Below are 16,375 nucleotides of genomic sequence, written 5' to 3'. Positions count from 1 at the left end.
ATTTTAACTTTCTGTTCCAGACTATACATATCAAAAAGGGAAAGAAAATAGAGTCACGAAACAAACTATGGAGGTAGTTGCCATAAAAAGTTCAGATCCAAGTCAACTCCATCCAGACGAGCTCCGAATTCCCCTTCGGCTTCACCAAATGGAGCCATTGACGGATCGAAAGGTAGATATAGCCATTCATTGACATCGAAATCCATCGACTCGTGGGTAGGAAGTTCAAAAAAGGTCTGAACATCCGCTTCAGAAGGCTGGTTCATATCAGTGGATATCTCAATGGGGGGCACATGCCTATTCGCCATCTCTGATACCGGTTGAGAAGGGCCAGTTGTTGGCTGTGAAGATACCAAACTACCTCGAAGGCGTGCAGCTTGCGATTGCAAAAGAGTGGCATACTGGAGTTTCAGATGGACGTCGTCTTGACTTTTCTCCTGCAAGGCAGCGATCGCCTGATCAAGAATTCTTAGAGCTTCCTGTAACTTGCTCTGACGGACTCCAAGAGCAAGAGCCTTCATCAAGAATATAGAAGCGCTAATAGTTCGAAACAATATCCTCATCGGAGAGAAATACAAAGTACCCGAATCGCCAAGACTCGTGATTCTCTCCAGAATTTGACAGCAGCCCTGAATAACGTCTTCAATGAAGCCGTACTCACGTGAGGTCATGTTAAGCTCTCTGGCCTTTTCCACAAAGAAGTGATCGATCGTGGAGCCGCCGTACAGACTTATCTGTGAAAGAACGCGCCTCAGTACGAGTTGCATTCCAATACTATTGATGAGGACTCGAAGATGTTGGTGCTCAATAAACAGGATGTTTGCATAGCCAAGCTCAGTGTCTTTGTTGCGGTTAGCAGAGGTTTTGTTATTACGTATCGAAATAGTTGTCAAATTGAGCCAGCCTACCTGCAACGGCGAGGTTTCGTTGTCGCCAATCAGCTAGTAATGTCTGCTTCTGATCCAGAATCGACAGAAAGGTACCTGCTGATCCGCTAGCCAAAGCTGTGTTCATAAGAGGGAAAAGTGTATTCATGATTGAAGTAGTGAGCTTGGTCAACTCAGTCCACGATTTCATGAAAGCAAGCCACTCCCTACTTTTCCTGTCTCTCCGTAGTAGTGAAATATCCGGCAATGGCAAGACTGTATCTGATGGCATAAGAGAAGTACAACCGATCCTCGAAGATAATGCGTTGATAAAAACAAAAAGCAGATTCGGTAATCGTTGACGCCGAAGTTCAAGATGCTCCAGGTAGTTCTCAGCATCAGCACCGACCAGGTCATTGGGCAATGGAATGTGAGAATTGCTGTCAAACACACCCAATTCGTGTGCGAGTGCTAGTGCGCAGCTGAGAACCATCCATGACATGCGCTCGAATCGCTTTGTCGGCTCGACAACATGTTGCTTCCAACTATCTGACACCGGTATCTCTTCCATAGGCAATGGAGGGTCTCTACCATCCAAGTTCGTCATAATGAAATCCGAGTCCCAGCCATCAGTCTCAGGTGGAAACTGTAAGATTCTAGGGAACCACTCAGACATCAGTAATAATGCTTCTATGCTTCCGATATTCCTAGTCTTCGCTTTAGATATCTTCTCCTGCCCCAGAGTCAATCGCATAAGGATATGTTGACAGTGTTGCCAGAGCCTTTGGTGGATAAAGAACGCCCGAGTGCAGCCTCCAACTCCAGGCAATGTGTGATGGCGAGAAGATATCATGAGGATGGTGCAACAAAGCATCGGCTCCTGTGTCACCAAGTAGAATTGGTTCGTTTTTGTTGCAAAAAAGTCGGTCAGTATCGGAGACAGAGGACTCATGTTTATGAAGAATCTTTCCTGGTTAGCATTACTACCACTTCCCTAGATAAAGTCTCTGGCTTACAGATCCACGAGTTGCATCGCTTCATGGGCTGTGAACCATCCCATCTTGACAAAACGACAAGCATTCCAGATACGAAGCGCATCTGTGTCGTTTAATGTTCTTGGAATGCATAAACCAGGCCTAGCACTTTGGTCATTATTTTGGATATCATGGCCTTCTTCAAGGGCCACGGCTTCGTAAAGTATGTTCATGGCATCGTTATTATTTGAGACCACTTTCTGCAAGATAGATGTAGGCAGACCTCCTTGCTTCGTCCCAGATTGCTGATAGGTTTCTGATGGCGATCTACTACGGTTAGCAAGGATACCAAGATTGATATGTGATCTTACCTCTGTATAGCTTCCCCATCATCCGTAAGCCTCCTTTCTCTTGAAGGCACATCTTTGGGACTTCGAGACCATGGCTTTTTTGATGTAAAGACACAATCAATTCGCTTTTTGGTGCATCGGAGACATTTATGATCATCTCCAGGCTCACACTTCACCTTCCGTCGCGCACATGGAGTACATGCTTTGTATGTCCTCTGGAATTCATATTCATGACTACGTCGACTTCTCGATGGCCTCCGGTTGTTCATGATGTTGATGTGTGAACTAAGTGGACCTGCGGGAATTTGGAGCGGGAATTTTCGAGGCGGGGGAGCGGCTTTTTGAAATATCCGCTTTCCGCCAACCCTCGGCCCTCGAAAAGTAAATCAGATGGACAGGCTCATTCCCGGCCGTTCGAAATGAAAAACAAAAACATACAACAGCAGGGATTCGCTGGTGGTCACCCACCCAACTACTAACCTGCCGGCGTGTGGCTTAAGTACGGCTGAGCGGACGGGAAGCCCTGTTCTCCACACCCTGTGGTCGTATGTATTAGACAGATTCTAAAGTAGAATCAAGTAGATTGTTGACGAATCCGCTCCAGTATCCATGGCTTGAGTGATTAGGGTGAGTGCGCAATAGATAGAGTAAGAGCGTGTAAGAGTAGGTGAGAGTAGGTGACAATCACGTCCGATTACACGACGTACCGTATTAACCCTCTTAGCTGGGCTATTAGTTACCTTTCTTTGATACTCCTATAACAATAATTCTCTTAGTATGACCTAGTAGTTCCTGGACAGGCGTACGCGTGCTGGGTCGAGCATTGGACCAGGCATGTTTTCGGACTGCAGAGAATGGCTAAAAACACCCCCATTTGCTGCTTTGGGCTTGTAAATTCCAAATATGATCTGATCAATAATTCATTAATAAATCCCACTTTTTTCTTTTTACGAACTTCAACTATCCTCTTGAATCAAGAGCCTCCAACCCCTGGGTCGTTGAGAATGAAATTACTACAGGAACACTGGAAACAAGACAAATCACCTCTCACACTGCGGGTGGCTAGGACCATCTGCAACCAAAGAGCACTATTGAAAACTCTATCACAGGTAGCCATTCATTCTTCCAATCATCTTATTGAGCAAATCCACTGGTAGTACTCTTCTGACCATCCTTGTAGTCGATCTCGAAGCTATAACCATCGTCGTAGTGGATGGCCCAGTATCCGTCCCAGATCCTCTTCGTAATTGGACCGAGCTTGCCATCATTCACAGGCTTGCCATCCAGATTGGTGATGGGCATGATGCCACCGGCGGTAGTGCACATGAAGATCTCATCTGCATCATAGGCCATCTGTACAGGCACAAGCTCAACTCGAATCTCCAGGCCGTTGCTTCGCGCAACGTCAATAACACTCTTGCGCGTCACGCCCTCAAGAACACCACGCTGGGGGGTGTACAGAACACCGTCCTTCACAAGAATGATATTGAAACCGGATCCCTCAGTGAGGTTGGTGTCGCCGTCGGTCAAGAAAGGATATGTGGCGCCTCGATCCGCAGCCTCAAAAAGACCGCGAGTCAAGTCCCCCCATTGCAAGTTCTTAACAGTCGGGTCCATCGATCCTGGCGGCACACGGCGAACAGTCCGCGCAACGATTGCGCTGCCACCGACTGGCTGTACTTCGGGCTCCATCACCCACATATATGGCTGGATGAACATATAGAGGTTGTTGCGAATGTCCTTTGGGTTGGTACCTCGAACTCCCTTGAGACCGCGGGTAACGATGATCTCGACAAAGGCATCGCGAATTCCACTCTTCGCGACCATTTCCACAAGGGTGTGTTTTACCTCCTCACGGGGGAGCGGCAACTTCAGACGTAGTTTGTTGCAGCTTGCCTCTAATCGGGTGATGTGATCATCGAGGCGGAAGAAACGTCCGTCCCAGACGGAAGGAACATCGTATGTAAGATCACTATGCATGAATCCTTGGTCAAGGATAGGGATGCGCGCCTCATGCAGAGGGACCAATTCTCCTTCCTCCCACGCGACACCGTTGGCGAAAGGGTTGGTGCTTGATGCAAGCACTTTCTGACGCGCATCATAGGAGGCGAAGAAACTTTGCATAGTAGACATGATGAAAAAGGTATCTGATTGGAGGAACAGTGTTGAGTTGGAGTGAAAGACCTGAAAGACCTGACCGAGATGGCTTTCAGCATGCACATTTAAGTATCTTGGAGAGACTCAGTTCCACCCGCAGCTGCCAAGCAATCTAATCCATAAGAAATATGAAGAAGGCAAGCAAGAGTGATAGCCTGGGGTATCTTAGTAGAGAATAACAGGAACCACAGTACTAACACAGTACTGTGAGGAGACCCTCGCCTTCCCGATCGGGCAATTTTCACTTGCAGGGACCCCTTCCAAGGTTGTGAACCCCGGTATTTATGCCGTGGAACCCCAGGACTTGGGTGTATCAGTTTTACCGTCATATTTCCAAATTCTACCAAGTAAGACAACTTGGAAGTAAGATAAACCGACACAGCGGGATCTGAAAACACCATCAAAACGAAGGGAGTAGCGTGGCCCGATCGCGGAAGTAAGTTGGTTAAATCAACCAGAGTCTCGTAACTCTGCCAATTTCTTGTCTACTTTTCTCTGGAGATTTTCTTTCTTGCACAGGTATCGGGATTTAAAATACGAAAAAAATTGGAAGATCCCAACATGTCTCAAAAGAATATTGTCATTATTGGGTGAGCACCATCCCACATTACCGCCTCTCACCGGCCGGAAATACATGTAAACGATGTGGAAAATCGTTGTTAATATCTTCAATTCAACAGTGCTGGAGTGGCAGGACTTACAACTGCCCTCTTGCTTTCCCGCAAGCCGGACTACAAGATCGTGGTCGCTGCCAAACATATGCCCGGCGACTACGACATCGAATACGCATCCCCGTGGGCTGGTGCAAACTACATGCCGTCGGTTTACCCCCGACATACCCAATGAATCTCTCTAACACAACAATCAGTGTCTCGGTTGGTGGAACTGAAGCTGCGAAGTGGGACGAGGACACTTGGGGACCATTGGCGGATCTCGCCAAAAACCACCCCGAGGCTGGTGTCCATTTCCAAGGTGAGTGTAACCTTTCACGATGCGACTGACCATCAATGAAAATTTTGAATATAGACTGTGAAATTCATAGCCGTGCCAAAGATGTTGGCTCTGCGACCGCAGATTGGTTTGCTGAGCTTTTGTCCCCGAATCCCTGGTTTTCCAAAGTCGTCCCCAATGTAAGCTAAACTCCTCAATGGTCGATAGTTATGAGAAGGGCTGTGCTGAGCTCAATCTTTCTATCGCAGTTCCGGACCCTACCCAAAGAATCACTTGGCCCCGGCATAGACTCGGCTACCATCTTTACCTCGGTGTGCATCAACACAGCGAATTACCTCCCCTGGCTTGTTTCTCAGTGTCTGAGAAATGGTGTTGTGTTCAAGCGCGCTATTTACAGGCATATCGGCGACGCATCACTACCTGGTGTGCATCCAGCTGGGAAGGTGGACCTGGTGGTTAACTGCACAGGTCTGATGGCCTCCAAGCTCGGCGGCGTGGAAGATAGTTCTGTTATACCCGCACGTGGACAGATCGTGGTCGTCCGAAATGAAGCAGACAAGATGCTGGATGTGTCCGGAACCGACGATGAAGACGGCGAAGCCTGCTACGTAATGAAAAGAGCTGCTGGAGGTGGCACTATTCTCGGCTGGTCGTACCAGAAGGGCAACTGGGAATCACAGCCCGATCCGAACCTGGCAATTCGCATCATGAAGCGTGCTGTCAAGATGTGCCCTTCACTAACAGATGGGAGGGGTATTGAGTATTTGGATATTATCAGACATGGGGTAGGGCTTCGACCTATCCGAGAGGGAGGCACCAGAATTGAGAAGGAATGAATGGATGGACTGTGGGTAGTTCATAACTATGGTGCTGGTGGTGCTGGGTACCAGTCCTCATATGGCTGTGCAAAAGCTACAGTAGCTTTGATCGATGACGTTTGCGGTCTACGTGCAATGCTGTAAGCTCATCTCAGTGCTAGAAGCAGACTATAAGTTCGAAAACTAGTAATCAACCTCTGTGTATTTATCAAAGCCTGTCAAATGAAGCAATTTCCTATATCTTGCCTTTAGCCTCATACATGTCAAACAAAGCCCGAAAAACATCAATGAAAATTAATTATCATTCCAACCCTGCGGGGCTGAGGGTAACGAGATAGCAAGATAACAAGAAGCCGAAAGATATTCTATAGAAAATACTAAGCCTCCAATTGCCAGTTCCACATTCTTGCTCGCGAAAAGAGTGAGCCTCATATAGACTCAGAGCATGCAGTCGGTGTACATTCTGAGTCATTATCCTAGGCCTACCAACTATGAATTTTTGCTAACCTGGTATTTCTATCGTTTGACGTGATTTCTAGCCTCGTTGTGTAACGAGGACGCAGCTCATCACGATACCTAGAAATTTTTGGTTTATATGTGGGGCAATAAACCCTACGTAAACTGAAACTCTGTTTATGTCGGCTTGACACATACACTCTTGTGTAACTTGCACATGTCTGTTTCCATTTGAAGTGGGTCCAAAGGGCTAACCCAAGGGTCACATAGCGTTAAACTCGGTTTCCCCATTGGGAATAATGCTAAAAGCCGAGATTTCCCCAAAAGGAAATCGTTGATAAACTCACTCCTCACCTCCCAGGCTATCTCCGCAGATACCATTGCCGACGTGAATTCCCTCCTAGTCCCATAGGTGCATAATCAATGGACCGGAGTTGTTTGACATTGGACATAGGAAATCCCGGTTTCATTACTTGATGGAAAGATCTCAGGGTTCCCAGAGGATTGCTACAACTTCCGTGCTATGGGTCCCGGAAACTTTCCAAGCTGTATTTGCGTAGAAACACGGTATAATACAATTACGCGACCCTTCCAAGATTACTAGGAAGCATCTTAAGAAAGCACCTTCATCAGGGGTGCAGCCCTAGTCTAGCATCTGTTGATTGATCTCTTTTTTTATTTATGTAGTGCTTGCAAACTTCATACAAGGTTGCTTACGAATACCAAGACTTCTACCTTTAATCAAGAAGGCTCACTCTCGTGAAATAATTTGATCATACTGGGGCATAGACTGATAGAGTCATTCGAGCAAATGAAGGATTTTGAAAAGAGGTAGCTAGTCTCCAGATAAATGACAATAAATCGAGCGTACCATCTGTCTTCATATGACCGGATTTTGATGTGGGCCTGAAGCGGTCCATGTATATAAAAGTCGAGTTCAAAAATTCAATCCATCCTCCTAGTCAACTGTCCCGAAGATATCCACCCGAGGCCCCATCTGAACGCACCCGTCGAGCCACGTGTCACAAGATGTCACCAAGCACCTTTTTCGATCTCATAAACGCACTATCCTCACTGAATGTCGATAAGTTCCAGCCATTTGAGTTGATAGAAACCCAATACAAGAACTTTGGACAAGGCAATGGGGCAGTCTCAACCGACGTTCTCATTCCGAAAGCTCTCCTTGAAAAGGACGAAGTGACGCAATGCCCGATCATGGTGCGCATTCACGGTGGATTTTTAGTAAGTAAACACTTGACTGAAGTTCCCACTTCCTGGCTGAATTCTCATACCAGCGTTTTAAATTATTAGGTAACTGGATCGAGCCGCTATGCTCCCTGGTTCTCAAACTGGATCTTGAACTATTCTCTACGATCTCAGGCTATAATTGTCTCCCCAAACTACCGGCTTCTACCTGAGGCAAATGGAGAGGAGATTTTAAAAGATATGGAAGACTTCTGGGACTGGCTACACGCAGGTGGTCTGGTGCAGTCGATGGAAAAGGTCGGCCTCTCTCGCCTTATCCCCGATTTGGAAAGAATTTTGATGCTCGGAGAAAGTGCTGGTCAGTGTAATCCTAACGGCTATGAGCTCAAGAAGTAGCTATTGACATTTCAAAACACCAGGTGGTTACTTGGCGGTTCAGTTAGCTCTAAGTCACCCGATGGAAATCCAAGGAGTCATCGCTGCCTATCCGATGCTGGATCTGAAAGCACCATTCTACACGGAATCTTACGCGAAGCCAATCGTTGGCGTGTCCAATCTCCCGAACAGTATAATCGGAAGAGCATCTTATTGCCATCCGATCTAGTTCCACTTTCGAAACAGCCGAGGACCCGCCTGCACGGCTGGAATTGGCATTCTCGATTGTCCAAAACGCACGCTTCTTAGAATTCTTCGGGTCAGAAAACCCCGACCTGTTCCCAATGGAGCGGGTTGAGCAGCTGAGTGTTTCAAGTAACTTGCAGCTGCCGCCATTTTTCATCTTTCACGGTGAACAAGATTCGGCAGTTCCCGCTGATGGATCACGAAAATTTGTCTCTTTACTGCGACAAAAATTCCCGACTGTGGACGTTCGGCTTTATATACAGGATGGCGACCATGGATTTGATGCGGATGCTACACTGGAGGCGCCTTGGTTGAGGGATGGATTGAAGATGGCTTCGAGTGCTTGGGCTAAACCTACGTCGAGCCGGTCACATTAGTGAGATTGAATAGGGACCTTCATAAATACTAGAAATTTTAACCTTGGTATGTAAGAAATAGCACTTGAGCGAAACCCTTGCAATCGGTTCATAAGATGGTGACACGGATTAGTAAGAATGTCTAATCCAAGGATCGTAGACCAATTAAAGGTCCTGATTGATATGAAAATGGAGGAAATTCAAAGAAAGAGGCATATAGAAATTTTCATAGACAAGTAGGAAATTGGTCATCCTCTTGAATAACATTCGAAAACTTGAATGTTCAATTTGAATACAATAAAATTCATTTCGATTGGTAAGGGAAAAAGAAAAAACAAACAAGGAAATGCTCAGCATAGGTGGGTACCTTTGTCATACCAGGTACCTGATAACACGTTTAATTCTATTAGCGCACCCCTGATACGAGTAACATAACTACTTATAACATTTGAATACTACCAAGGGGAAACTCCTGGAGTCCCTCCATTAACCCTATTGAGAAATCGAGAACAGTGAAATCTCATTCAATGTTACAAGATGCTCTGTGAAAGATTTGACGTATTTCAAAGCCTTCATGAATATGGACAGGAGTTTTCCGAAGCAGAAATGTCGACAGCTCTGCTACCGGTGAGCCACTGGTATAAAAACTCGATTGCAGGTTTATCTCACAAGACATCAACCCCTATGGTGATAGCCGGGCAAAGATACGTTGACTGAAAGGGGAGTATGACAGAACTCAATAGCTATTGAAGATAAACAATTCAGCGACCTTTACCCAACTAGGAAGGCAAGATAGCGCGGATACCTCCCGAAAAAGCAGGCGAGGACGCAAAAAAGGAGGACCGAGAATGCAAGGTTCGGTCTGGATGCATAGCTCTCACCCATTCAAGCGAGCTTCTCCGCATTCCGGGGTAAGTCAGCGGGTCCCTTTCTTGTCTCTCTAGACAAGGATACCCGGTCTGCCTATTGGTAGTGCACGGCTAGGCTGACGAAATACCCCAAACGTCGTGGCACACGAATGATATCTAATTCTTATCTCTATCGTGAAGACTAATGATACCTAGCTCCTTTTAGGGCCTAACCACGACCTCTGGTTGGTCTGGTGCAAGGGAGGGAATCGTAGCCCTAATACGTGCTGAATCATTGTCTTGAAAGTCCAGCGAAACCCGGGACTCCGCCAGGATACACGTCGAGTGTTATAAAGGATCATCCGCTGACATTCTGTTACGTCGGCACCCTTTCACCCCCTATCTCCTTTCGATTACTCCCCACTCTCGGACAGATTATGGCAGACACTAATATACAAGAAGACAAAAATAGGCGTTCCGAGGCCCAACTGGAGACGAAAGGGTTGGGGGAGGCCCTCGATTTTGACGAGGCCATTTTGCGTGCCCAAGGTCACAGGGTCCAACTAGAGCGGTCGTTCTCATGGCTGGGTGCTCTAGGCCTTGCATTCAGGTGTGTGTGTCCTCGAAATAAAATAGGAGAGATACTGATTTTGATTATAGCATCGTCAATTCTTGGTTGACTTATGCGGCCTGCTTCGGTGTGACATACAGCTATGGTGGCGGACCGGTCGCTATCTTCAGCCCTATTATCTCAGCCACTGTTCAGTGGATCATGCTCTTGGGAGTTGCCGAGCTCTCCTCTGCGTTTCCCTCCTCCGGAGTAAGCGCTCAAAGCTCCTTTTTTTGTTCTTTGAGCTTACCGCTAACATCTCTCTAAACAGGGGCAATACCACTTCACATACATGGTTGCTCCCGAGGGTTACAAGGCCTTCGCGGCGTACATTGTCGGCTCGATCAATGTGGTCGCCTGGTGGGTAAATACTGCATCGGGGAGTATATACACGGCTATATCGGCCTTCGGGATTTGTGAATTCCTCGTGCCCGGATTCAGGGGGACCCAGTGGCAGGTTTATCTCTGCTATCTGCTTGTTGTTATTCTCACTTGTGACTCCCGTTCCCTATTCTTTCCCTATTCATAGAAAAAAAGCCTGATTTACTAAACAGAACTTGCAGTAATCCCGATATTTGTCATTACACAGCAACGCATCGAAAATATGACGGAAACTGCGATGTTTCTATCGATCCTAGGATTTGCACTGGTGGTGATTGTCTGTCTGGTAATGGGTCGGGGGTCATACCATCCTAGCAGTCTGGTAGAATTCCGGTCAACAAGTGGATGGACTACTGGCCCAGGTTGGATGCTAGCAATTGGAAACGGAGAATACGCATTTGCAGCAGCTGGTGCCTGTGTCCATATTGCGGAGGAGATTCCAAATCCCAGTCGGAAGATCCCACTTGTGATGTTTGTGTTTCCAGCCCTTCATGTTCTACTCGAGCCACGCTTATCCTTGAAAGTAATATCACCATTCTTCTCGGTATTCTCACTGCAGTGCCGTGGATAATAGCCATGACATGTGTCGTTCAGGATATGGAGGCAGTCCAGAACTCTTTTCTTCCCAGCCTGGAATTATTCTACCAGGGTACAGGCAGCAAAGCAGCAGCAGCCTGCCTTCAAGCTTACTTGACCATTCTATACTACAGTACGACTCCACGGAATTCCGAAAAATTCGGTACCTTGACTAAACATTTCCTAGCATGTGTCCCTAGCCAGTGGATTACTAGCAGCCGAATGACCTGGGCATTCTCCCGGGATGTAAGAAACCTTCGACTCTGATGTTCGTGATCATAAGTATTGATTATTTTACAGAATGGTCTTCCATTTTCGAATTACTGGTCTGAAGTGGATAAAAAGCGCAACATCCCGGTTCGAGCCACACTTCTATCGGCTGGATTCTGTGTTGTCTATGGCCTCCTCTACATTGCAAGCACCCAGGCTTTCAACTCAATTATTAATACTGCAGTTTTGATGTTGAATATTACATACACTGTCCCTCAGGCCATCCTCATGGTCCAAGGAAGGCATATACTCCCCTCACGCCCATTGAATCTGGGACGGTCGGGATATCTGGTACACCTCTTTTCCGTCTTGTGGCTCATTTTGAGCGGTATATTCTTTTGCTTCCCGACAACCAACCCACCAACACTCGGAAACATGAATTAGTAAGTTGTCTGATATCAACCTCTTGTGCGATACTAATCTCATGTTTCAAATCCAGCAACTCGGTTGTCATTATGGGTATATTCGGAATAGTCGTGCTTTGTTGGATTGAACGCCGAAAGAAATTCTGTGGTCCCGCAATTGACTGGGATATCCTATGTAGTTCAAGCCGTCAGTTGAATCATTCAAGTTTTTACGAGATCAGACGAATTTGATTGTCTTGCCATCTTTCAGGCTTTGTTTGTCATACATTTCTGACTGTTTAGACAGAAAGCGAACTGTTAGCGTTCTTCATTACGGGCTGAAAAATGGAAACCCTGCAAGGTACAACCTTGGAATTCAATTTATCCAATAGTTTGTGTCGATATTTATTTCAGCCCAGCAATACTTCTATAGAGTTCGAATCTAGTTTAGACAAATCGGATTTTCTCTTGCCATCGATTACTGTACCCCACCAAGTTCCTGTTGTCCAAATTTCATTCAACAAAGTTGGAACAGAATTGAACATGCTATAGCGACTTTTGTCTCCCCAATACACACAAAATTCCTTCACAAACCCTCGCATATCCGGGTCGGAGGTCTCACTCCCAGCAAGAAATACAGGGAGAAGCAGCTGTTTCTGTGTTTGTGACGTTTGCCGACAGCATCGAATGTGATCCAGCGTTTTGCGCACCAGATGGGGAATGGAGAAAGATCTCTTGGGACAATCTCGCTTGAACACAGACTCAATATAGAGTAGCAACGCATACCGCCATGCTTCGGCGCAGTGATATCGGTCCTGCCACTCATGGATTTCCTTCTCTGCCTCAGCATCTGACAGCGCTGGGTTGGGCTCCTGCCTGGTTGGATCAAGATCATTTTGCCATTGAGTCAACTTTTCTTCAGCCTCGACAACGGGCGAAATGTCGAAGGTTAGCCACTTCATCGATGAGGCGATCTCGTTATGTCGTGCAAGCTCTGCCAGGTTATACAGCATCACAAGCAAATCTCGTGGACAGCCAGTCAGGTCAAAGAAAGACCATTCATCTTGCCTCTCCCACCGTACTAGATATTCGAGGTAGGATGGGTCCAGAACAGGACATCGTCGCGAAATTAGGGCAAGGGTTGCATCCCACCTATGAGAAAAGAAATGTCAGAAAGGACTGCACTGATAAAATGGAGAAGAAAGCTACCATAAAAGCATCCCAACTTGCGATCTGGCACGCTGGCAGACCAGAGAGGTTGGGCCTCCACAGGCTTCGAGTAATGTGTGTGCTCGCTCCAGGTGTGCCGACCAATTTCCCGTGGCAGAGAGTGTACACTATACTTTATTAATATTAGCCAGAGGGGGGGTGAGGGGATGGACGAGCCTTACGTCCAAAGTAAATAATATCAATATTGGCTCTAAAAGGTGAAGATTGCTTCGAGTTTGCTTTGTCCGCAGCGCATTCTCCAAGAGCTGAACAGCTTTACCATGATGTTCCGTCACTTCATCAGACCAGGTACACGTGAGGCGGTTAAGGTGGCGATAGCACAGAGCGAGAACTGCATGAAAAAGAAGACGATGCTCTTGTGCGGCTGAAATTTTACAACGAAAGGGGTTGGTCGTGACATCGGACGTCAAAGGCAGCACGCAGAACTCGGTATCGTCTGGCGATCAATCAGTGCCTAGACTATTGGGGAGACCCACGATAAGGTAGACATACACATCTCAAAGAGCCAGTCATGATCATTGAAGGGAAGATCCAAAATTGTCGTGGCTGTGGGGATGCCCGGAGCCGTGCCAGGAAGAGTCATTTCTCCACGATTCAACCCCTCAACCCGCGTCACCCCCGGGGCAATGGGGCCAAACTCTTGCTCTTTCGGGCATTCCTGTGATTCGCTTTCGAATGCGAGCACCCCTGTGGCATCTGCCACAGGAAGAAGTGTCGTGGGCAGCGTCATCAAATCGGTATATTCAGCGCGGAAAGACTCTGGGGTGTGCAAGTCAAGCCATGGGACGGAGTCGAAGCCAGAAGGTATTATGGAACCGTATGTATCCGGGTCACCAAAAAAAGGAATTTCAGGTGATCCTGAGACCAGAATTGTCAGCCGTTCTGTTCGATCAAAGGGGGATCATCCCAGAATAGGAAAGGCATAGACGTACGCAACTCATTCAGCCCATCCCCTAATTGCTGGTTCTTTGTCATTTCTGCGTTTTCAGTTGCCAAAATGGGTGAAAGGACTACAGGGGGCACAGAATCCTCTCTTCGTATGGTTGATTGACATCGCGAGGCTTGATTTGCTCGTAGAGAGCCGCTTCTACGACGCTTTCGGGGTCGAACGGGATCGCCGACGAATCGAAAGCGAACGGGTGGACCTGAGGCATGAGAAGATGGTATAGAATCCGGTCTCGCAAGTGAATTCAGCATGCCATCACCTGCGGTTGATGGATATTCGGTAGCTTTGTTTATGGTCGAAAGAGGATTGCAAGAGAACATCCGCCTTGGGTCCCAGGATAAGGCTGTCGCAAAGCCACCGCAGCGACGCCCTTGGCTGAGGCATGGTGAGCATCGTGGTCGTCGGCGATCGCATCGATCGCCCAGCGTTGCACACGTATGACAATCTGTTGGCGCAAATGCCAGTGAGTTGGTTCGCTTCCCACTGGCGCTGGTCATGCACGGTTTTGCAGCCTCCACCATGGCGTGACAGAAAGACGAGATGGGGAGGTTAGTCTGTGTGGGGTGTAAGCAATTGACTTTCCGCGCAGGGTAAAAAGTAAAGACAGCCAGGTCTCTTGATTCCCTAAAGGGTAGTTTTGGTGTTTTATGCCGTGGCTGGCGGATAAGAAACGGAGACCCCGCTGCCACCTGGCGGGGTTTTCCCCGGGGACTGACTTGGGGCTGCTCTCCCCGAAGACAGGCTAGCCAGGTGCCCCCGCTGGCTTGCTGGCGTCAAGGAGTATCTTCGGAGGTTTGGGCTCCAGGTGAAATAGGCGATCCGTTGAAATGGACCATTGGACCCACCCCTTGCGCTCCGTTTCCCCCCATCCGGCAGTAGTCTCAACTTTCATCTCTCGGTTTAACCTACAAGCAAATTTTATTATTGCTACCCCTAGTCTGGCCTATGGATGTGGCTTAGTTGCTTAGTTCATCCCCACAATTTTCATGCGATTGACGAGACACCTAAGGTTGTTCCTGCAGTTCACTGTAATTGCAATTGGAGCCTGGTGAGGGAATCTTGCGGACTGAGATAGTAGTCGACATTACGCAGTCCGATTTTAAGATTCGGAGGCTGAAGCCAGACACACGTCTATCTAATATACCTGAGTGGCGGGATGCCAAGTGTCCACCTGTTTTCTCCGCTTCGGAGAACCAGTCCGCTTGGATTTCAAGTGCATGGAAAATCTAGAGGGAGCATGGAATAGGGCAGAAAAGATGTCAATACAACAAATTCGACACGGCTTTCATGGGTCTAGAAACACTATCAACATACTAATGATCGCGAATCAAATGACGGTACGGATTATTGGGGTCTTGCTGCTCCTCCTCCGCGGACGGAATTGTCTTCTTTACGCGACAGGGAGTGCCGACAGCGACAGAGAATGGAGGAATGTCCTTGGTGACGATCGAACCTGCGCCAATAGTGGTACCCTTCCCAATGCGAACGCCAGGCAAAATGATCGCATTGGCACCAATCCAGCAATCGTCTTCAATGAAAATAGGATGCCCAAATTCGACGAATTTCTGGCGGGACAAGATACTCGTGTCGTGGCCAGCACTCAGAATACTCACGCCAGTGCCGATTTGGACGCGGTCGCCGATCACCACCAGGCTGGTATCCAAAATAGTGACGCTATAAAAGCTTGTGAGTACTAGATATTTGGGATGATAAAGAGATGGGGTCACTCACTTCCAGTTGATAAAGCAGCCCTCGCCAATAATGATATTACAGCCATAGTCCGGCTTAAAGGGCGGCTCAACAAAGGTGCCATCTCCAACCTTGCCACATAGCTTTCGAAGCATTTCCAGTCGCTTTTCGAATACCTGATCGTATTGAATGGCCTTAGTGTCCATGTTGGTGTAATCCGCTGTCAAACCACGGCAGTGGTGACGTGCCTCGAGCAACTTGGGCGTGTTAGGATTATACCTGCACGAGGTTAGTTTCAGTCATGCCGCCACAGTCGTACTTTGCAATCGACCAGTTCACATCACGTACATCATCCCGGAAATCATGCGTTCATAGTCTTCACAGTGCGGAACACCTCGCAAGTCGCGAGATAGGGTGATAATTTCGGGTCGCTTTGCGTTGGCAGCCATTCTGTTCAATAATTGGAACTCTGTGCAATTCACAGATATCTACAAAACTTGAACAAATAGTGTAGAAACGAAATTCAAACTGCAATTGATAGTGATCTTAAATTATTTACCGACCGACTTCCCGAGTGATGTATCCGAGCACTTGAGTGGACCACAGCTCGCTTTCCCGATTAAGTAAACTTGTCTTCTCCGAAGATCTGCCGAAACCTTCCCCACATCTGGGATCTCGATAGATAGCCGACCTAGATAGATAACTAGCTAAATACGCTGATAGCTG

At 47.4% G+C, this 16,375-nt stretch overlaps 8 protein-coding genes across 8 annotated transcripts; 3 read left to right on the top strand and 5 right to left on the bottom strand.

Annotated features, from left to right (window-relative positions):
• Nucleotides 1-65: 65 nt before the first annotated feature.
• Nucleotides 66-1,542, bottom strand: N7462_007193 (fungal specific transcription factor domain-containing protein; the record flags this gene model as incomplete). The annotated part of the gene is made up of 2 exons (XM_057078911.1): nt 66-841; nt 909-1,542. 2 exons carry the CDS (start codon nt 1,540-1,542, stop codon nt 66-68), a joined length of 1,410 nt encoding a protein of 469 aa, XP_056931581.1.
• A 1,782-nt stretch (nt 1,543-3,324) lies between these two features.
• Nucleotides 3,325-4,323, bottom strand: N7462_007192 (aminotransferase class IV; the record flags this gene model as incomplete). Its single annotated transcript, XM_057078910.1, has 1 exon — nt 3,325-4,323. The coding sequence occupies one exon, from the start codon at nt 4,321-4,323 to the stop codon at nt 3,325-3,327; it is 999 nt and encodes a 332-aa protein (XP_056931580.1).
• A 585-nt stretch (nt 4,324-4,908) lies between these two features.
• Nucleotides 4,909-6,134, top strand: N7462_007191 (FAD-dependent oxidoreductase; the record flags this gene model as incomplete). The annotated part of the gene is made up of 5 exons (XM_057078909.1): nt 4,909-4,937; nt 5,028-5,165; nt 5,216-5,319; nt 5,374-5,477; nt 5,547-6,134. The coding sequence occupies 5 exons, from the start codon at nt 4,909-4,911 to the stop codon at nt 6,132-6,134; spliced, it is 963 nt and encodes a 320-aa protein (XP_056931579.1).
• A 1,467-nt stretch (nt 6,135-7,601) lies between these two features.
• N7462_007190 (alpha/beta hydrolase) lies at nt 7,602-8,776 on the top strand (the record flags this gene model as incomplete). The annotated part of the gene is made up of 4 exons (XM_057078908.1): nt 7,602-7,814; nt 7,884-8,136; nt 8,198-8,344; nt 8,400-8,776. 4 exons carry the CDS (start codon nt 7,602-7,604, stop codon nt 8,774-8,776), a joined length of 990 nt encoding a protein of 329 aa, XP_056931578.1.
• A 1,264-nt stretch (nt 8,777-10,040) lies between these two features.
• N7462_007189 (amino acid transporter) lies at nt 10,041-11,824 on the top strand (the record flags this gene model as incomplete). The annotated part of the gene is made up of 7 exons (XM_057078907.1): nt 10,041-10,213; nt 10,264-10,423; nt 10,485-10,577; nt 10,803-11,138; nt 11,189-11,303; nt 11,358-11,416; nt 11,471-11,824. The coding sequence occupies 7 exons, from the start codon at nt 10,041-10,043 to the stop codon at nt 11,822-11,824; spliced, it is 1,290 nt and encodes a 429-aa protein (XP_056931577.1).
• A 370-nt stretch (nt 11,825-12,194) lies between these two features.
• Nucleotides 12,195-13,004, bottom strand: N7462_007188 (uncharacterized protein; the record flags this gene model as incomplete). The annotated part of the gene is made up of 2 exons (XM_057078906.1): nt 12,195-12,936; nt 12,994-13,004. 2 exons carry the CDS (start codon nt 13,002-13,004, stop codon nt 12,195-12,197), a joined length of 753 nt encoding a protein of 250 aa, XP_056931576.1.
• Nucleotides 13,005-13,468: 464 nt separating this feature from the next.
• On the bottom strand, nt 13,469-13,989 carry N7462_007187 (uncharacterized protein; the record flags this gene model as incomplete). Its single annotated transcript, XM_057078905.1, has 2 exons — nt 13,469-13,896; nt 13,947-13,989. The coding sequence occupies 2 exons, from the start codon at nt 13,987-13,989 to the stop codon at nt 13,469-13,471; spliced, it is 471 nt and encodes a 156-aa protein (XP_056931575.1).
• A 1,284-nt stretch (nt 13,990-15,273) lies between these two features.
• Nucleotides 15,274-16,098, bottom strand: N7462_007186 (sugar O-acetyltransferase; the record flags this gene model as incomplete). Its single annotated transcript, XM_057078904.1, has 3 exons — nt 15,274-15,634; nt 15,692-15,928; nt 15,998-16,098. The coding sequence occupies 3 exons, from the start codon at nt 16,096-16,098 to the stop codon at nt 15,274-15,276; spliced, it is 699 nt and encodes a 232-aa protein (XP_056931574.1).
• Between the last annotated feature and the right edge of the window lie 277 nt (nt 16,099-16,375).

This window comes from Penicillium macrosclerotiorum (genome assembly GCF_028827735.1).
Source record: "Penicillium macrosclerotiorum strain IBT 26536 chromosome Unknown utg000007l_segment0_segment0, whole genome shotgun sequence".
Classification (NCBI taxonomy): Eukaryota; Fungi; Ascomycota; class Eurotiomycetes; order Eurotiales; family Aspergillaceae; genus Penicillium; species Penicillium macrosclerotiorum.
The sequence above is the reverse complement of the archived record's forward strand: the minus strand, read 5'-3'. Positions and strand labels throughout refer to the sequence as shown.